The sequence below is a fragment of the Carassius carassius genome, chromosome 16, assembly GCF_963082965.1.
Source record: "Carassius carassius chromosome 16, fCarCar2.1, whole genome shotgun sequence".
Taxonomy (NCBI): Eukaryota; Metazoa; Chordata; class Actinopteri; order Cypriniformes; family Cyprinidae; genus Carassius; species Carassius carassius.
Window position 1 is genome coordinate 3,954,943 of NC_081770.1, and position 19,565 is coordinate 3,974,507.

At 39.0% G+C, this 19,565-nt stretch overlaps 1 protein-coding gene across 19 annotated transcripts in view; it reads right to left on the reverse strand.

The window, feature by feature from the left end:
• LOC132159463 (receptor-type tyrosine-protein phosphatase S-like) overlaps nt 1-19,565 on the reverse strand; it is a 194,036-nt gene that overhangs the window by 57,834 nt on the left and 116,637 nt on the right. For 18 of the 19 annotated variants that reach the window (XM_059568972.1, XM_059568969.1, XM_059568971.1 and 15 more), the window contains 5 exons: nt 12,504-12,614; nt 2,685-2,957; nt 1,956-2,537; nt 597-733; nt 359-503 (listed from right to left, as the gene is read on the reverse strand). In XM_059568972.1, coding sequence (XP_059424955.1) covers nt 359-503; nt 597-733; nt 1,956-2,537; nt 2,685-2,957; nt 12,504-12,614 — 1,248 coding nt within the window. Of the gene's footprint in view, nt 1-358; nt 504-596; nt 734-1,955; nt 2,538-2,684; nt 2,958-10,489; nt 12,484-12,503; nt 12,615-19,565 lie in introns of those variants that run through there. The other variant, XM_059568976.1, reaches the window with a different exon arrangement.

Consider the following 19,565-nt stretch of genomic DNA (forward strand, 5'->3'; position numbering starts at 1 on the left):
CTGCATGTAGAAAAACTCCCTTCTGGCTTGAAGGTGATGCTGTTTTGTGCAATTTAGATGCATAAACAAACACAACTTAAAGAACCACTGCCAGAAATCCCAAAGCAGAGCACCTGTCATAAACCAGGGACCGGACAATCATTTTCTCTTGACATTTCCAGAGTCGATAAACAATATCCCTGGATTGGGAAGCGAGGGTGAAGGTTACAGTGGCCCTTTCAAACAGTGTTGTTGTATCCCAACCCCATTGAAAGCTCAAAATAGCCATTATGTCTTGGCTTTTCTCAATGAAAATACAATATTAGATCCCCCCACCACTTCACATTCGGGTCCTTAGGAAAGGAAATGGACTACATACTGGCTTGGGACGTCCTTTGGGATATTTCGTTGGTGAAGGCCCCAATGCCTTTGTTGGAGATAGCAGCCAGAGAGAAGTAGTACTCTGTATTTGCACGCAGACCCTCCACCACATAGGAAGAGGCTGGGCTGAATGTTTTCTTTACCTGTTTGGTGGAAAATAATAATGTTACTGCTAATGACATGTGCAACAGTGGTCCTGACAATGTATTTGAGAAGGTCTTTTGTAAAGAAGGCACCTGAGATTCTTGCCCGCCCTCTTTGTAATGTAGTTCGTAACTGATGATTCCCTCTTTTTCAAAGGCCGGTTCCCATGTTAGCTCAACGCTCGTGTCTGACACCTCACCAACCTGGAAGTTAGTCGGCTGTCCAGGGACTACAAATGGAGCCAGTGTTGTCAGTTTAATAGACAAGAAATTTTATAAATAAAAAGATTTACAACTGTAAAATTAGTGAATGTGATTGAAAATGAATGTGGTTGAAAAAAATACTCTCATTACCAGGTTAGTGTATTTACAATTTTGTAACCCTGAAATTTACAATTGCTCATTTGATCTTGCCAACTCATAACCAATAATTAACCTCATCTTGCTGTGTTTTTGACTCAACAACAATAAAAATGGACATTTCCAAAGCTAAAGTAACTTTTCTACATCTTTTCTACACTGCTACCTGACCTAATACTAAAAATTGACATTTCTGATTGCGAAACCATGCTACATAATTAGCCCACCACACACTGACAACAGATATTTGCACTCACTAAATTTAATTTGCTATTAGCTTCCTCAAATTTTAGCAACAGACATTTTTCAGTTGTTAAACTGAACTGGACAAATTCAAAAACTAAACTAAAATTAAATCAACTACTGGGTGTTTTGGGGGCCCTACGCACCTTGCATATTTTGCGTATAGGGTGAATCGGCTCTGTTCACAAAGGACATTTTCAATTGTGAAACTCACCTTGCTATATCATTAGCCCTCCAAAAACTGACAAGAGACATTTTTTTGCTTTCATTGCAGTTTCAAATTCACCATTAGCTCAACCAAAAATTTAATTTTCAACACTATTAGTTCCCCAATTTTGGCAACAGACATTTTTCACCTGTTAAACTCATCTTTCTACACCATTAGCTCAACCTATACAATGTACATTTTCAATGGCAAAACTCACCTTTGTACATTGTTAGCACACCAAACACTGACAACAGACATTTGTCAATTGCTAAATAATAGCAGTAGACATTTTGAAAACTCTCCTTCCTACGCCATTAGCTCAACCAATAACAATGTACATTTCCAATTGCGAAACTTAGCTTGCTACATCTTTAGCATTCAAAAAACAGTGACAACAGACATTTTACCATCACTAAGCTCATCTTGCTACATTGTTAGGCCACCAAAAACAAAATAACAAACTTTATCAATCTCTAAATTCAATTTGCTTCACCCAATATTTGCAACAAACATTCTTCATTTGCGAAACCCGCCATTCTACATCTTTCGCTCACCCTGCACTTAAAATAGACTATTAAAATTGATAAACTGTTGGCGCAATGGCCTTTTGAGATAGACAAACAAAAAAAATACAAACTAACCTCCTTGAAGCACTTTTACATGAATGGGATCCGAGAAGGGTCCATCTCCTACAGACGTGAAGGCAAGAACTCTGATGGTGTAGGTCTCTGAGGCCACCAGACTTTGAATGGTGGTGATCACACTGTCCTGTACGTTGTGGATGTGCCACATGCTCATGGGCTGAGATGGATCCATTGTGTAGTAGACCCGATAACCCTTGATCTGTCCATTGGGCTCCTCGGGTTCATCCCAGCGCACCATCATGGTGTTCTGGGAGATGATACGGGCCTGGATATTGCGCGGTGGGCTGGCGGGAGCCTGCTCCCCAGTCCTAGCCTCAACTGGTTCGCTGGGTGGGCCCTGGCCAATGGTGTTGAAGGCTGACACGCGGATCTCATAATCAGTGTTTGGAGAAAGTCCACCGATGCTGTAGCGGGTGGTGGTGATGGAGTCCACGGTCTCAAACTTGCTTTCGGGAGATTTGGCGCGATACTGGATGATGTAATGGGAGACAGGCTCAGGGTTGCCACTGTCCCAGGTGATGGTGATACTTGTGGCGGTAGTTTCGGTTACGACAGGAGTACCTGGAGGTTTCGGCAAGGCTGCAAGTGGGGGATAAGAAAATACCATAGACTTAAACATTCAATACTTGGACTAAACACTATCTGAAATACTTGCTTTGGCTTAGTTTTAATTTCTTTTGACCAGAGATCCTTCGAGTGACCTTGTAGGACTCAATGGAATCTTACACTTGACAATGATCTGGGAATTAGCCTCGATGATGCCCAGGCTGCTCATGGCCACGCAGGTGTAGTTGGCCGACTCACGGATGCTGTTTAACTCTAGAACGTTCCTGCCAACTGGCATCTCATCCTCAGGTGTCAGGTCCTCAGAGTTAAGCATCCACTTGACATAGGGCATGGGTGAGCCGACGGCGACGCAAGTGATGTTGACACTACCGCCCGGCATGATCTCTTGGGTAGTGGGGGGCGTGATGGAGAAACGCGGGGGCACACGACGAACTGCAAAGGGCGGAGGAATGGCAAAAAGAAAAAGAGAAAGAGAAAGGTAATGACACGCCGATGAAAATGAGCCTTTCTTTAGAACCTACAACATATTATAAAAAAAAATGAGACTAAAACTACACAAACATTTAGGTTTATACAAATTAAAATAATGATAAAGAAACTTAATTTACAAAACTGCTTCACCAACAATATAGATTGACATTAAAGCAACAAGGTCATTGCAACAAGGTTCCATTGACTAATATTTGACCCATCACAGCACAATTAATTTCACAAAAATCTATTGAGTTTCTCATCTTTAAAATGAGATCTCTATGTGGCTTATAACTACAGTAAAGAAAATGAAAAGCATGAATTACTGTTAGGAAGCAGATTTTTTTTTACTGAAAAAACTATATGCATAAAATAGTGTGAACAACAAAACTTTTTTTGATATATTTTTTTTTTTATCTGCCCATGCTAAGGAAAACTTACATATGTATGACTGTACGTACACATTGGTACGTACATGCACTAGTAATGTGATTCCCTCCAAGAGGGACTAAAGATGAGAAACCTTAATCAGATTTTTGTGGTTGAGAGTAGATCAATTGGACAAAGCCTTTTTAAGATCTGACACGTTTCCATTGATAGATGCAGCTGTCATTTTCACAGACATCATGCAGAAATAGGTAGAGGTCAACCAAAGAGTAAATGGGAACAATAAAACCAGAGAGAAGAATCTGAGATAAAATGCATAGAGGAATATAACTGAAGGGTCGCTAGCATGCCCGGACAAAAGACAACTGGAGAGGAAAAAAAAGAGAAATATAAGAGAAAAGAATGCGCAAAAGAGCCAGAAAGAGGAAGAAAGGGAAGGGTTGGGAAAAGGAACAAGGGGGAAACCCACTTTATTGCAGAGAAAGGCTTTTTTTTATGGTCTCCAGCCAATATGACGTAATGTGACAGGATCGTATTGTCACATTACGGTCTTGGCTAGACGTAACACAAAAGTTACAGCGGACGTTCTGGATTCAGTCAATAATTAGGTGTTGGTTCAACTAAACTAACTATCACACACATCAATAAAACAATAAAAAGAAAGAAAATTATACAGATGCTAGTCAACAATGATGACAGCTATGCACCTCAACTACTGAGATGCCAAACCTACACACGAGAGAAAAGATGAAGGATCTGTTGGGGGAAAGGGTTCGATATGAGTCATGGCAGATATGGAGTTGGCCAGGTTGTACAACAGGCTTTTTTAATAGCCTGTCTGGCATGTTCATTCTTGGTAACCTTGCTATTTTGACATGACTCGTTACAAAGTCAAGAAAAAATGGAAACATATAAGACTATAAAATACAGAATCTGTTCCAAAACCTAGCAAGATGCCTAGGTAGATACCTTCTAAGGCAACTTTCAACAAATATTCTAAATACCCAACTCACAACTGTTTCCGATTCAGTCTGCCACATTTATTGGGTAAAGCGGTAATTTTTTAGTTAGACTGAAATATCTTAAATGAAATGATTCCATAAACTTTTTGTGTGGATTTTGGGATTGATTTTTTACCTCAAGGATTCATGCCATTCGCATATTACTATGTTAGAAAGCAATATAAAGTTGTTTATGAAACACTGGGTGTTAGGTGTACATTTATACATCTAGGTAGTTATCTTGCAAGGTTTTGGAACAGCGCATTTATAATTAGAATACAGATGTTACTAGTAGTAGCGTTCAGGTTAAAGAAGTGCTACCTGTTACATGTAAAATTTAGTATTGCACCAAACTTTGTAGTTTGGTCCCCCAAGAATCTTCAAGGCAACTGCCTTATTGATGTCAGTGGATGTAAAATGACAATGAATTAAGAAGTAGGGTGGTGCTAGGTGTGTACTAAGATGGCGAGTGGTGAGGGGGTCATGCCTCATTTACATTTGGAAAGAGGAGAAAGGAAAGACAGAGGGACAGAAATGGGTGTTGGGGCTAGCTAAAAAAAAACAACAACCAAACTTTAAACCAAATTTACAACCCCACAAAGACACAACGGGGACAGGAACAACAGGTAAAGATTGGGCACAAGCAGAACAAGACCTAGGCTGCAAGACAGCAGACGGGAACCAGACAGACGGGAAAGACTACATGGTGGACATACATTTGGGACAGAGACAGAAGGGAAATAACACAGGGAGTGAGAGGTGGGAACTGGGGCAAAGAGGAGACTGTAACTCTGGGCCAACTGATATAAAAGCATGTTGGTTTGACTTCTCACACAATGGGGCTTGAAATACATGATTAAACTCTCACCATCGCCTCGGACAACAGCAGCCAAAGAGCATAAAGTCCTGATTTTGTAAACACCATTTAAAGTTCAGTGGGTTTAAATCTAGTTTGAATGTTTAGAACATTTAGAAAATAAACATTACTAAGAACTTTAAAATTTAGAAATATGGTTATAGTTAGTCAAGTTAACAGGCTCTACTCTAATTAAACATGAATATATTCACAGTTTCAGAGAGTCAGTGTGACGAATAATCTCAGTTCTTGTCCAGTGAGTGAAAAACACATTATAACTCAATCCATTTCATAATCATGAAGTAAAACAAGATCAAGTTAACTTTGTCATTCATTTATAATAATATTTAAAAGTTTTTTAAAGGCATTTTATAATAAATGTATTCATTTTGTTTCTGATTCTTTTGTTATTTTTTTTTAAGTTAAAATAGTCATTTATTTCTAGGAAATTTCCAGGTTCAATTGTAGTTAAGCTCTGTCCATAGCATTTTGAGGCATGATGATAACGTCTATAAAAATTGTTATTATTATTTTAAAAACACGCCTTAATCCCGTAACTGAAATGTTATCCTTTTTCCTAAATTATTTTCTTTGGTAATCAACATCACACCACAAATGCAACAGAGCAACATTTGCATTGAACCTGGATCACTCCTTTTATTCAGGAAAAATACTTCTTTATTTGTTTAGAAAACAAAAACAACATTAAAATAAACAATGACACACTGAAACGACCCCCACCCCCATATAAATGCATATTGAACAAATGTTGTTGAAAGGGCAGCCCACATATCACAATGTGCATGCATGACAGTGATTGCAGGAATGGCGTCAACGGAATGGCACCAAACTATCAACCAGGCCTACAGCTAGTCAACACATATTTGAGGCATGCAACCCTCCCCATGTGCAACATTTTAGGGATCAACACAACTGAACTGTCGAAGTTGGTGAATTCGACACAGCACACACAGATAATAGCAATGCAAGTTTGTTTTAACAATGACAGAACACAGTGCAATGTGATAGTGACAAGACGAGCGTGATTCTTCTAGTGTGAATTAATGATGGAGAGGCCCAGATGCAATTTGCTGATGTTTAAGAATTTCCTGCACTGATTTTAGGAAAATAAATATAGTAAAATGTGGTAAAAATTTTAAATAAGCCAAAATGCTAAATAAACACATACTATATGAGTTGCGCTGACACAAATTGTGTGTGGGCCTAAAAATGGGCGATGCAACATTTGGCCATTATTAAACCAAGTATAAAGAGGCTAAAAACTGCAGCTTGTTTTCCTAGGATCAAATTCAGTGAATTATTCATTCTATTGTTACATGCTCAATCTACACTTGAACATTCCCGATTCTAATCAAAAGTCAGACGTAATTGGGTCATTTTCTAAATGGAACAATCATTTGAAAAGACCGCGAGGAGCCTGGAAACTTCAGAGTCACAGGCAACAAAGCATCACACTCAAATAAACTGTGGCAAAGGGGGGAATCATAATCAGGTCTAATGTTTTCAGATGCATGTTGACATTTATGGCTGTTGCTATCGATGTATCAGCCTTTGAAATGCCATCGCATGAAGCCATCCTGTGCTTTATCTAAGTCCTGACACATGGTCCTATAGCTAAAATCCTGATGTTTGATGTTGCTCTCCGCTGTGATATTTGGAGAATTATATAACAGTCCAATCGGATGGACATGCTCCTCATTCACTATGACCAGGAATCAAGCAGGCCGAGAACAATCTCTTTGAGGTCCAGATACGAAATCCCATTTCAAGCCCAATGTGGAGAAAAAAAACAACTCATGAGGTCTTACAACGCACAGAGAAAGACAAAATCAAAAGGCCAAAGAGTGCCTCACTCCTTGTGCTTCCTGACTAGGAAGAATCTAAGGTGGACATTAGCGGCCATTTTGGTGAGACAGTCTGTCCAGCCCCAAAATGAAGGTAGGAAGGGAAGCTGAAATAGTGCGCAGCCTTTAATGTCAACTTGAAGCTGAGATTACACCCTGTTTGATGTCCAAAACCCACAATAATACATTTTACTTGAAGGTAGCGAGGCTATTTGCATGCAAATACGGGATTCCCTGTATTAACACACACACACCTCCGCCACTGCAATGCAAAGCAGCCTCAGTTGGGGTTCGGACCAGTTCTAGTAATGAAAATTGGTGCATTTGTAAAACACTACCTCCTGATTGTCTGGTCAATGCATGAGAAGTGTTCATCTAAATCCTCAGACTGAACTGCATTTTAGATTTTGCACCAAAACCTGTCACTTTTTGACACTACGGATCAAAGTTAGCCTTCATTTCCACAAGTTGAGGGTGTGATCTAGCTTGCATTTCTATTTGAATACCAACACAGCATGCAAGGACATGCAAAACATCCCAAAGTGGTGGCAGTGGGGTTCACATGCATCTCCATGCGCATACGCTGAACATACTCATCGCATTTAGCATGGCATTCGGTACAGCTCAGTCTTCCAGCATCTCAGAGTGGATCTTTTAGGTCTTGTTTCCTCATCTCGGGGGCTAATTGCTATTAATAATGCCCTGGAAATATTCTGGGATCTTGTATCCTTAACATTTTGGCATTTTGTGGAGTTAAATGGCGGAACGGTTAAGAGCTTCATTGTCAGGCGGCAACAATGAAAGATTATCGACTTCATTGGAACAAGAAGAATCATAATTTCTGTTATTAATTTTTCACGCGAAATAGAAGAGAACTAGATAAGTTGAGGCTCAGAGGGGGAATTTTGCCATACGGAGGCAACTAGCTTACAGATAGACGGTAGACGGCTAACAAGAAGATCTAGTCAAAAAATATTGAGAATATTTGAAAAGAGTGGCTTGCCATTAAATGCTGTAAATGGAATTGAAATGTTTATATATATATTTTTTTTTTGCTGCACATTAGCTCACAAAAACAGCATTTGAGTTTTTTTTTTTTTTTTAGAAAACATGCAATTCTAGTGGCTAACACACTCTTTAAATTAAACATTTACACTGAAAATGTTTTACTGGTCTCATTTTCAAGCTACAGTATGCTATCCACTAGCATTTCTTTAATGTTCAAAATGTATTTTTGTTATTGCTAGTGTGCAGCTAGGTTACATACTATATATACTATATGCTTATATGCTCAGTCTGTTACACCATCTACATGCTAGGCAGCAGTAACAAGCTATCAGGGTAAATGGGGCACAGATATCACAGTGGGAACAGCCGGATATGAAAAATAAAGCTCTGTCAATAAATGCCAGACCCTAAGAGACAGAGTAGCGGCAAAGCGCAGTTCATTATTTATAGCCTCAATTCATGTGGCGTCGCCCCCCTCCCAACAACACAGTGTCTGTAAAAACTGAATAATTCAGATAGCCATTTAGTCTCAGACAACACGAGACAGTCGGCACACGTTAGCATTAGCAAAGAGAAGTAGAGCCTTATTCTATGTCATTATCCCTGACAGACAGACAAACGGCCATCTGAACCATCACTACACTGGGGAGAGCGATGAGCTATCCGCACAATTAGACAAAGTTATCAGATTAAATGCAAGCTTTCCGGCTGATTTATCATTATACAGCTAAAAAAAAAAAAAAAAAAAAAAAAAAAAAAGAATTGGAACGACCGAAGAATGGATAATATAGATGTTAATATTAAGTTATATTATATTATCATAATTATATTATTGTTATTATAATACAAGTAGTTGCAATTTAAACTTAACATTAATGAGTTAAATTAAACTTTAAGAAAGATTTACATTTCTTGCAAAGGCTCAAGAAAAAAAACTAAGATATTTCAATATCATTTAAAATGTACATTTAATTTAAATTAAAAGAGTTGAATGTAATCTTGAAGATATTATTAATCCAATAATCTAAGTTTTTTTGCTTTAAAAATGCCAAATGAATAAGATTTTTTTTTCAATTTGAACTAATACAGAATTTTAATGTACACACTTTTGGCTCTCAAGTAAATTAAAAAAAAAATTTAAAAGTATTTTTAGATATTTTCGCTTCTAAAAAAAGACAAAGATTTGGAAAATCTCCTCAAAAGTGTGTGGACGAGCATAAAAAGGGTAAATATTGTAGTGGTTCCTACAGCTCTGCATGCAACCAACGTGTAAAGCTAAATTACCTAAAGCCAAAAGGCCGATGGGACTTCGATATGCATAAGAAACAGGCGTGCAATTACTCCGCTGAGTTGCATTAGCGAAGGATTAACATAGAGAGACTCACAAACAAAGCACCTGCTTGTTCTGGTCCAATTTGGGGGTTTTAATAAAGCATGTCTCAGTGATATAAAAAACACTTCAGATGTACACTGGCAACCAGGACTCGAGCGGATGATAAATCCTAATTTGATTGAGCCTGCAGATTGCAAAAGAGCAAGAGGCAGTCAGTCATCACAAGGAAATATCGCTAGCTTGTTGCGGCTCTGGAATAAAGCCTATTTTCTGGGGGGCCACATGAAGTGCGGAGATCATTATATCTGCCAATGATCCACATGGCACAAAAAACGAATTAGCAGAATGGGAATTTGCAAGCTTTCGTGTGGAAGAACGGCTTTGTAATTGAGAAGATGGTGGGAAAACTGTCTGCAGAAAGAGTTTACAAGAGACGACAGAGCACAGAAACACAAACCACATCTAACAAACCAGAAACAAGAACGCAAAGGGAGTCGAAAATGAACAAAACTAAGGGTGCACATCACAAGAACACCACAACACAAGGAATGGACTGAATAAGTAGCCAACAAAGGCTTGAATTCTCGTTTTGGAAAAAACAAAGAAAATAATAAACCTCACAAGAACACAGGAATGCAACAAAACACGACAGCCAAAGGAATTGCGTCTCGAGGCATGCAAGCGCAGTTACATTCTCCCATCATGCATCAGGCTGTGGTTTACTTTCAAATGCGAGATATCCATGACAGCATAAGCATTTTCTTTGGGCAAAAGCAATACTGAAGGATGCAAAAGAGAAAAGGCCCCACAATGCAAACTTAAACATAAAAAGAAAAACGAACCCGAATTAGCGGGTTAGTTAGTACTAGTTTATGCAATTAAATCAAATCTCTCAGAATTTAAGTTATTTATCAGCTTAATTTTAAACTCCGAATCGCCAATGATCCTTCCAATAGATCAGTCAAGGTTAAGGTTTTAATACATGTTGATTTTGCGTTTTTAATGTGGGTTAAAAAAAGTGAAAAAAGAAAAAACACACCAACCTTCTCGAAGCTCTGAGGGATGTAAAGGGGTTGATGCAGAACACAATGACATGAGGAGAAGAGAAAAATAGGGGAAACACAGAGAGAGTAAAAAAGGCCACCTCAAGGCTTTTAGCTGCTACATTTCTCTGACTGATGTCGCCTGATTATTTATTGCGTGACACGCGACATGTCTGCCACGTTAACCTGCTTAGACCCAAACAGTTTGATTCACCCCAGTGGTTGCGTTCAGCCACTGGCGTCTATTCAAGCATATTATAACAATGCAAAATTACAAGGTCTTTAGCCGCCTGAAGAGCTGCCACTGCGGCTTTAATTACAGAAACAAAACAAAGACACAAAAACAGAAATCAATGAAACAACCCAAAGTGCAAACCAAATCAAACCGACCATACAAATAAAACCCCACATAATTAGCATTAAAGTTAGCAGCTACAATCAAGACAACCGATTCTAAAGGCGTCGCGCTATTATGCGACATGTAAATGCAGTTTTGCTTGTATAAACGGCTGAGCAGTTTTCTCCATCGTAGCTGCTAATTTCAAGTGCAGTTAACTCTAGAACAGAAAACATTTGATTGTACCCAATGATTAAGCTTTGAAAACAAAACCAAAGGGCACGGGATACTTAATGCAGTATGCGCATAATCAGTGAGACATTAGCATACCTATGTTGAATTAATTATCTATCGCTGTGGTAATTTGAATGGATTTCAGAAATCTCCAGTCGGCCAATTACTGAAATGTCACCAGACATCAGATCAAATACAACTGAACATCTAACGTCTCTTAAAGTTGTATGACTAAAATACTTCAGAACTGAGTAAAATAGAGATAATCCAAATGAGGTCATAGTTTTACACGGACTTTACCACGGTAATGAGGTGCTATAAGGCATAATGTGCCTTAAATACCCTTACCATGGTAATGTCACTGTAAAAGTAAGGCCTCTTGTGGTTTATTTCTTTAAATAACTGGTGGTAACTGATAAAACACACCAACAGTCAATCATTTATGATAATCACTATGCATTTATAATTTGTAAATTAATTAATAAACGGATCATTTCCCTCATATAATCACTCTGTCATTTACTCAACCTTATTTGTACCTCTGTAGAACACAAAAGAAGATATTTTTTGTCCATTCAATGAAAGTAAATAAAGTCTAAGGTTGAAATCTCATCATTTGCATTCTACTGAAGAACTAAATTCAGACTGGTTTGGATTAATGGGAGTAAATGACATAAGTTTAATTAAAACGGTATCTGTCATTTTTAAATGGAGCATCTGCATCTTTTCTAGTTGGAGAACAATAATAACTATAATAATGAAAAGACAACTCTCTGACCCATTTTATAATGGCCGGTGAATAATTTATCCGGAACAAAGTTATTTGGTACACAGCGGGTAAACCCATCCCATGCACTGTCTTTTAAAATATGCATTAAATAAATAATACATGTGCAAAATGCATCTGCCAAGATTTATTAAAATCGTCAACCTGGAGATTCAACTCCTCTTAAGGTTAGCAGAAAGAGTCGCCTGTGCTAATGCAATGCCTTAAAACAGTCGTTCCATTATAATAATAATCACTGAACCAAGACAGGTTTAGCAATTACTTGTTAGCATGTTACATTTTGAATGTATACACTTGTAATAAGCTACATGCATATTGTTCACCTTGCAACAATTTACCTTTTTACCTTTTTGGAGGGAATAAGATTAGCATTTTGATTGGTTTATAGCATTGGCCAATCAAAATCAAGACTTACCATTATCCTCTTCAACCTAAAAAACTTGATTATACAACATACCTGAACGACCCATTGCTCTGCTCGCCAAAGAGAAGACTAAAAACTACCCATTAAGTATTGAAAATGAGCATATCTTATTATATGCAATATGTGCTTTAGTGTAAAGACTCTATTAGTTAATATACAACAGGTCATGTGACCAGTCGCGCATCTCTAATTGGTTGTTTTCGATGGTCTCCGAAGCCAGGTTGCTCCCTACCTCGCACATACAGGTTGGCAGGGGAAGAGTATCGGACGCCTTCCACGTTAGACGCCACACACTCGTACTTCCCCTGGTCGGTTTCCTCAGTGTTTTCTATCTGCAGAGCACCTGGGAGAAAAAAAAACACCCCAAAGAAAGGGATGAAAGACAGAGAGAGGGGGAGAAGACAGCAGACTATTAGTGGTTCGAAAGTAACAAGACTGTCAGAAACCATTTTATTTTTTGTATGTTTGGTGCAGCATCGTATTCCTCATAAATTGCTCAAAGGACTTTCCCATTTGAAAGCCAACTTTATCTTTTAACACTAACTCACTGTGTTGAATTGAGCAGTTCCACACTCAAGGCAAGAAAAATTAAACTGATCTAAATATGTCTGAATACATCCAGTCAAACGCAAATGGAAAAGAACTAGCAGCAATGTTATGGTGTTCGCAGGAGTGCTGGATCGCATCAATCAGCATGCCGGGAAGTATCAGAGGAGTCGAATATGATAAACCATTGTCAGTCTCAAAGGGGCGAAAGTTGGTGAGGGTCAAGAGTGAGCTGTGAGCTGAACATCCATTAGTTCATGTCGAAATGTGCTGCACAGGGCTGAAGCGTAGCACAACACTTAAATCGCATGCCATGAATTATTTCTTTAGGTCCCCCAAGAGCAGTAATAATACTCATGTCAGTGCATACCGCAGGACTGAGATCGGCTATTTGCAGTGCATGATAAACACTAGATAGTCCTCCATATTATGCCCCAGGGTTGGGTCGTAACCAAGGTCATTGCCCTGTATTCCAAAACACATGCAGTTTGAGAAGTTTGAGATCTTTCAAAACTTTCTAAAGGTCTTACTCAAATTGTAAGGGCTAAGGATAAAGGATATAGGGGTTAGGGTCATAAGGTTTGAAGAAGGGGTTGGGTTTAATGTAGGGGTGTGCGATATGACGATTTTTGATCTTGGATGATAAAAATGTCTTCACAATCTGCTTTTGAAGAAATATCATAGTATCATGCTACAGCCTACATTTTATCAGTTGCAGTTCTGGTACCCCCGTCTCAAACTCAATACTGTCAAGTATTGCCACCAAAATGCTGTAGTTACCAACAGTGGCACATTTCTGAGGATAAATAACCAAAACTAACCCCCCAAGTTCTAAAACATTTTTTGCAAGCAACATTTCATTATAATACATGTGATCATTTGTTTTGAGGGCTCATCGCAGTTTTAGTAAGTTAGGCACTACTGCATTTGTTGATGTACTTTTGAATGCCACAGATGGGGAAGTGTGATTTTTGCAAACTATAAAGCTACAGTTACCAACAGGGACTAGTCTAAATCACTAAACCCAAGCCTTGTAGGTCAAACTTCATAAGAGGTATTTTAACTGCCTGTGAAAACATTTCAGGCAAGCAACATTCTCATTATATTATACTACATGTGATCAATTGTTTTGAGGGCTCTTAGCAGTATTATACATACTTTTCCATGGTTTCCATGATGGATTGCGACTATAAAGTTCCCTTGAAGCAAAAGCAGCAGAATTGAGGCCTAAATGTTCAACCTGAACAACTTCAACTGAGGTGACCAAGAATACTAAGTTTCTGTATCCAACAACCATTCCATTACCACTGGGGCTTTATCCACTAAGCCACCCCACCCCAACTCTTCTTTATCTGTCTTTCAGTACTCCACCACTGCATTTCGACAGGTAGCGTCAATACGGCCCTCTCTCCTGGAGAGACATTCATTCTGGCTGAACGAAGACATCAACCTTCGACTACCGCCACATGCGGCGGCGGGACATCAACAGCAGGGACTCACGCTGCGGTTTAAGCGCACAGTCTGCATCCTGTGGAACATTCTGTGTGCCAACGAGATTCTGGCTTCTGGGTCGATGACTCACACCTGCTCGCGGCGGATCAACATCATGATGGGTTTAGGGAGTTTAGAGGCGTGTCAGGGAGAGACAGAAATGGAGGGTGGTTTCTAGAGTGTGTGCACTCGTACACGGATCGTTTGATGTGCACATTGGCGCAGCAGGTGGCCAGGCGACAGCAGGTGGGCTTGGAGAGCATTCTAAAGTCTCCTCAGGTGCGCAGCTGAACGGGAACCGCTCGCGCACAAATTGTGCTACGTGACGCCAAAAAAATCCGGTGAAAATCTCCACCAGGCATTCGGCCTCCTTCTCCAGTCGATTCTTGAGCTTCTGACTGCAGAAAACAGGCACGAATTTTAATGTTATTGGAGCAGGGGCTGATAAATAAACCATGCCACAGTGGTGCACCGAGCTCTCGGGGAGCTCTGAATTCTCCCTGTCTTTGCCTTTGGTTGTGATGCCCTTTACTATGAACAGTTAGCTAATGATTGAGTAATGTCATTGAGGAAATCTTAGCAAGGAACCTAGCATATTCAAATTCATTAAATACAAATTAATTCCCAGCGGCTCCAAAGCAAGCAAATTTTCTCAGAGCTCCTTCCTGCCTGAACAGGACTAATTTGGGTACTCCTGCTTGCTATTCAGCCGATTGACGATTCCCCACAGACTTCATTACATATTTCCAGCTGTGTTCCCCCCCCTCATCCCCATTTCCGCTTTGGTTCGGATAAACTCACTGAGAATCTATAATCTGGGAAGGGAATTACAGTGTTCCTAGTCTTTCTCAAATCTATCAATCTCTTTGTCTTTACTGATCATTGGAAGAAAGAGGAAAAGTTAGCATAAACATTATTAAGGTTTCAGCATACCTTTACTGTCCTAGCCTATATTGGCATCCCGTTTTTTTTGCTTTTCTCCCAAATAGTCCCTAGCTCACCAAGCAAGAAGGCCATTTAACAGCAACAACAACAGCATAAACAAAATCATTCGCTGACTATGTTGTCAGAAAACATCTCTCTCACTTTTCTCTCAAATCTAAAAAAAGAAGGTTTTCAATTATTATCTATTATGTACAATTACATTTTGAATTTCCATTATTCATCCTGCCCGTTGCGTCTTTGAGACTGCTGGTGTAGCCTTTTGTGAGTGGCATCGCTAGCGACAAAACAAGCTTTTATCTTACTTTAACCTGTAGTGTCAAGCTCAAAGAGCCATAACGCCGAACAATACCCTTTATGATAAAAGGCAAGCAGAAATCATTTTCTGAATATCCGTGCCAAGACGCAAGCAGCTAGCTGACATGAGCCCTTGAGCTATGAACTATTATCTGAAGCTGAACAATAGCGGATTCAAATGCCTTCTGAGTGTACTATGTGTAAGCCAATTTAGGGGGGAGGAAATCTACACAATTTGGTGGAGTTTGTTGGGGGAGCCAACCTGGCATAATCAAAAAAGGATGTGTAAGGTCCTGGTGACTGACAGCCATTCTGTTTTCATGGAAATCTCTCAAGCTACAGATTTCTGATGACCTAGGGCCAATTTACTATCAGCTTGCACTAGTGCAAACAGTCTTTTGGCATTAAAATAGTACTGTCAAGATTTACTAAAGATGTGCAGTGACGAATTAGCACTGAAAAGGCCTGGTCATTTATTGAATATGCATTTGTAGGAGTTTCCCTTTCAGACACAAAATGTATGGGAGGAGAGTATTCCTATGAATCTTGCAACGTGATTTATTGTTATTGTTATAAATTACTTGTATTCGCACCATAATTTAAAGGATTTGTTTACTTTCGAATTAAAATTTCCTAATAATTTACTCGCCCCCATGTCATCCAACATGTTCATGTCTTTCTTTCTTCAGTTGAAAAGAAAATAAGGATTTTGATGAAAACATTCCAGGATTATTCTCTTTATAGTAAACTGTAATTTTGACCTTCAACTGTTTGGTAGACATGGAGTCCACTATAAGGAGAATAATCCTGGAATGTTTTCATCAAAAACCTTAATTTCTTTTTGACTGAAGAAAGAAAGACATAAACATCTGGGATGACATCAAGGGTGAGTAAATTATCAGGAAAATTTAATTTGAAAGTGAACTAATCCTTTAATGGCCAAAAAGCATGTCTTAAACTATTTTGCGCTTGAAATGGCTGCAATTGTTGTTGCTTGGAGGAGGCACCGCAGAGAACAGAGGCAGTGTTAGATTGATAGAGGATTTTCAGGATTTTTTCAGGATTTTTCAACACGTATTCATTTATTTTGAATGCCAGAAGAACACTTTCTGAACATATTGATTTTTAAGCCATGTTTTTTTTTTCTTCAGGAAGTAAAAGACGACTTAGAACCCTCATCTAGGAGTCAGGCAATATCAGGTCTATCAAAAATATTTTAATTTTAACTTAATTTTTGTGGCCTCTGGTTATTTTCAACATACTGTGGCTTCTTTACTTCATTATTCTTCAATTGCGACTATGCTAATTTGTGCCGTGATTGGCAGATTGCGTTGGTCGATATGTAAATTAGATTTTGCGTTTGTGTTCTTTAATTTGCGCTTTGTTAATAAATCACCCGCAGAAAATACCATGCCCATCGGCGCTGTTTTGGAATTGCGCTCTCGCGTTTATTTGCCTTGTTTAGTTAAATCTGACCCCAAGACCTCTGCTGGCAAATCCAACTAGTCAAGGATTGCGGAAATTCTCCACTGCTTTGGTGTCAATGTGACCCATGTCTTTTAAACTGGCTATTAAATGTTTTTGTCACGAATAGCTGAGTTGGTGCGTGTTCTTGACTGACGGACACGGGGTAACCGCTGACCTGTGACCGGTTCGGGCTTTAGCGATGGCCTCGGGAGATGAAGTCTTGTCATCTCCCGTCATCCCTCCGATCCCGGATCGTGGGGGAAAACAGGTTGGGCTGTCTGTTAAGTGGAGGCCGTGTCAGGAGGCAGCTCTGCTGGGGCGTGGAGCGTGGCAGCCAGGTGTGGAGGCGTAGGGAGCCATGAACCGTGACCAGTGCTACCATGCAGCTGTCTATTAGAGGCCGTGTGCACGTGACCGCTCTCAGCATACTTGATTAGGCTCGGTAACAGCTCTCAACCAAAAGGAAGCTGACCATCTTCAACACACAGACACACGTTTTCCAGCACCTACAGTCTCATTTGGGTGATTCAGTTAGTGGGCGATGCCAAGGCATGATTGATTTGTTTGTGGAATCAACCATATTCTTCTTTTCTTTTTCTTGAATGGGTAGAACTGATTAGGAGAGAAAGGTGAAGACTTGGGCTTCTGGCAGAATTTAGTATGCATACTTTTTTTGCATGCTTAGAATATCAAGATAGCTGCTAGTTTTGCACAGTACAATCGGATGATATACTGCATCCCGCACTTTTAGTTGACCCTCTATTCTTCAGTGTGACTAATGACTTTTTAATTTTACTGCAGAATTTTACTTAATATTGTACTGTTTAAACTAAAGCATATTGTGTATAATGTGTAGTTTTCAATAAAAATTTTTTATTCTAAACGGTTCTTCTCCCATATTTCTGATTCATATTCTATGTCAAACAAACCTCTACATATATGCAAAAAGGGAATGTGAAAAAATGTGGTCTGCAATGACTGCAGGACTCGTGTGTTTGTGTACTGACACACACCAAGGTCATTTACTGCGAGAGCATCATCACGGGAGCGATACATATTGCAATTGTTGTCAGTTTCCATCTGTTTGGCTTGTAGCGTCACTGACGCTTGCACACATAGAACGGGCCGCACTGACTGTCATTTAGTGGTGCACAGGTCAAAACTCAAGTAGACCAAACCGGCATGAGTTAAATACATAATGTTTACGCAGCACATGCAAACACGCGACCGAGTCGCTTACCAGTCAGAGCGTGCATGCCGTAATTTAGCCCCGAAAGCGCGGAGTAAGTGTTTAGCCCAGACTGGGCCTGAGTTTGCAGAAGCCGCCCTGGGCGAGAGCCCGGTCTTGGATCACTAATCCCATTATGCAAATGTTGCGTTATAAGTCACGTTCAGTTTAGCGAGCAGCAATATGATTAATGTGCTGCGTTTTTGCTTTATAAATATTCCCGTTGGTGTGCGTAATCTCAGCTTTTAGGCTGGAAACTTTTCTAGCTACTGTACTAGTACTACTCTGATTGATAATATAACATATTGAAAATGTAAAAAATATAGAAATGATAAATAATATTACATATAAAATCAATTACAATATAAATCAGAAATTAAATTTGAACATATAGACACACACATATATATATGTATATATATAAATATTATATAATAAATTATTGCATATATTATGAATAAATTATAGTGTGTATATATATATATATATATATATATATATATATATATATATATATATATATATATATATATATATATATATATATATATATATATATATATTTATGAAATACAAAACGAATAATGAAAAAAGTTTATATATAAATACATAATTAGGTTCACTTGTGATCCAATGTTTATACTGAAATACATATTGAATCATGACACTTATCGCAATGTTTATGATATCGCAAACTAAATCAACGTATTTAGGTGAATGTGAACAATCTCAATCAATGCAGGCACCAGTAAACATACAAAATTGACCAACATCTGACCAAAGAAAAGGACTGTAGTGAAAAATGGTTATTAAGATAATTAACATTTGAAGTGTACCTGTTAACCCTTTGTTCACCCACAACATAAATGTAAAATCAAATGTTTGATGTGTACCTACCTGCTCGCTGTGAAAAAAGGCACTTTATTGAAGTTAGAAACATCACATAGTCTTCAGATATAATGACATGAACATGGATCTAGATCAGGAGCGGCTCCTCCGAACATCAGTCCTGATATCACCTCCAAACCACACATCTGAGCTAGAAAGAGTAGCTGCATTTGACTAGCTACTGCTATCGTCCGTGTAACGTTAGCATTGGAGATGAGAGCAGGACTGAGAGGAAAGCAGCGTCGTCATTAGCGTGAACCGTGTAGCTGAGCGCTGAGTCAAACACGAGGGTAAACAGCAACCCGACACCTGTCTAACTCCCAACACTGACATTAAACACACACACAGACACAGAAACACACACAGAACGAAGGCTGGAAGAAGAGGAGACGAGACGAGCCGGTCCCGTCTGAGCTGCTCTGGAGTTAGCGGTTA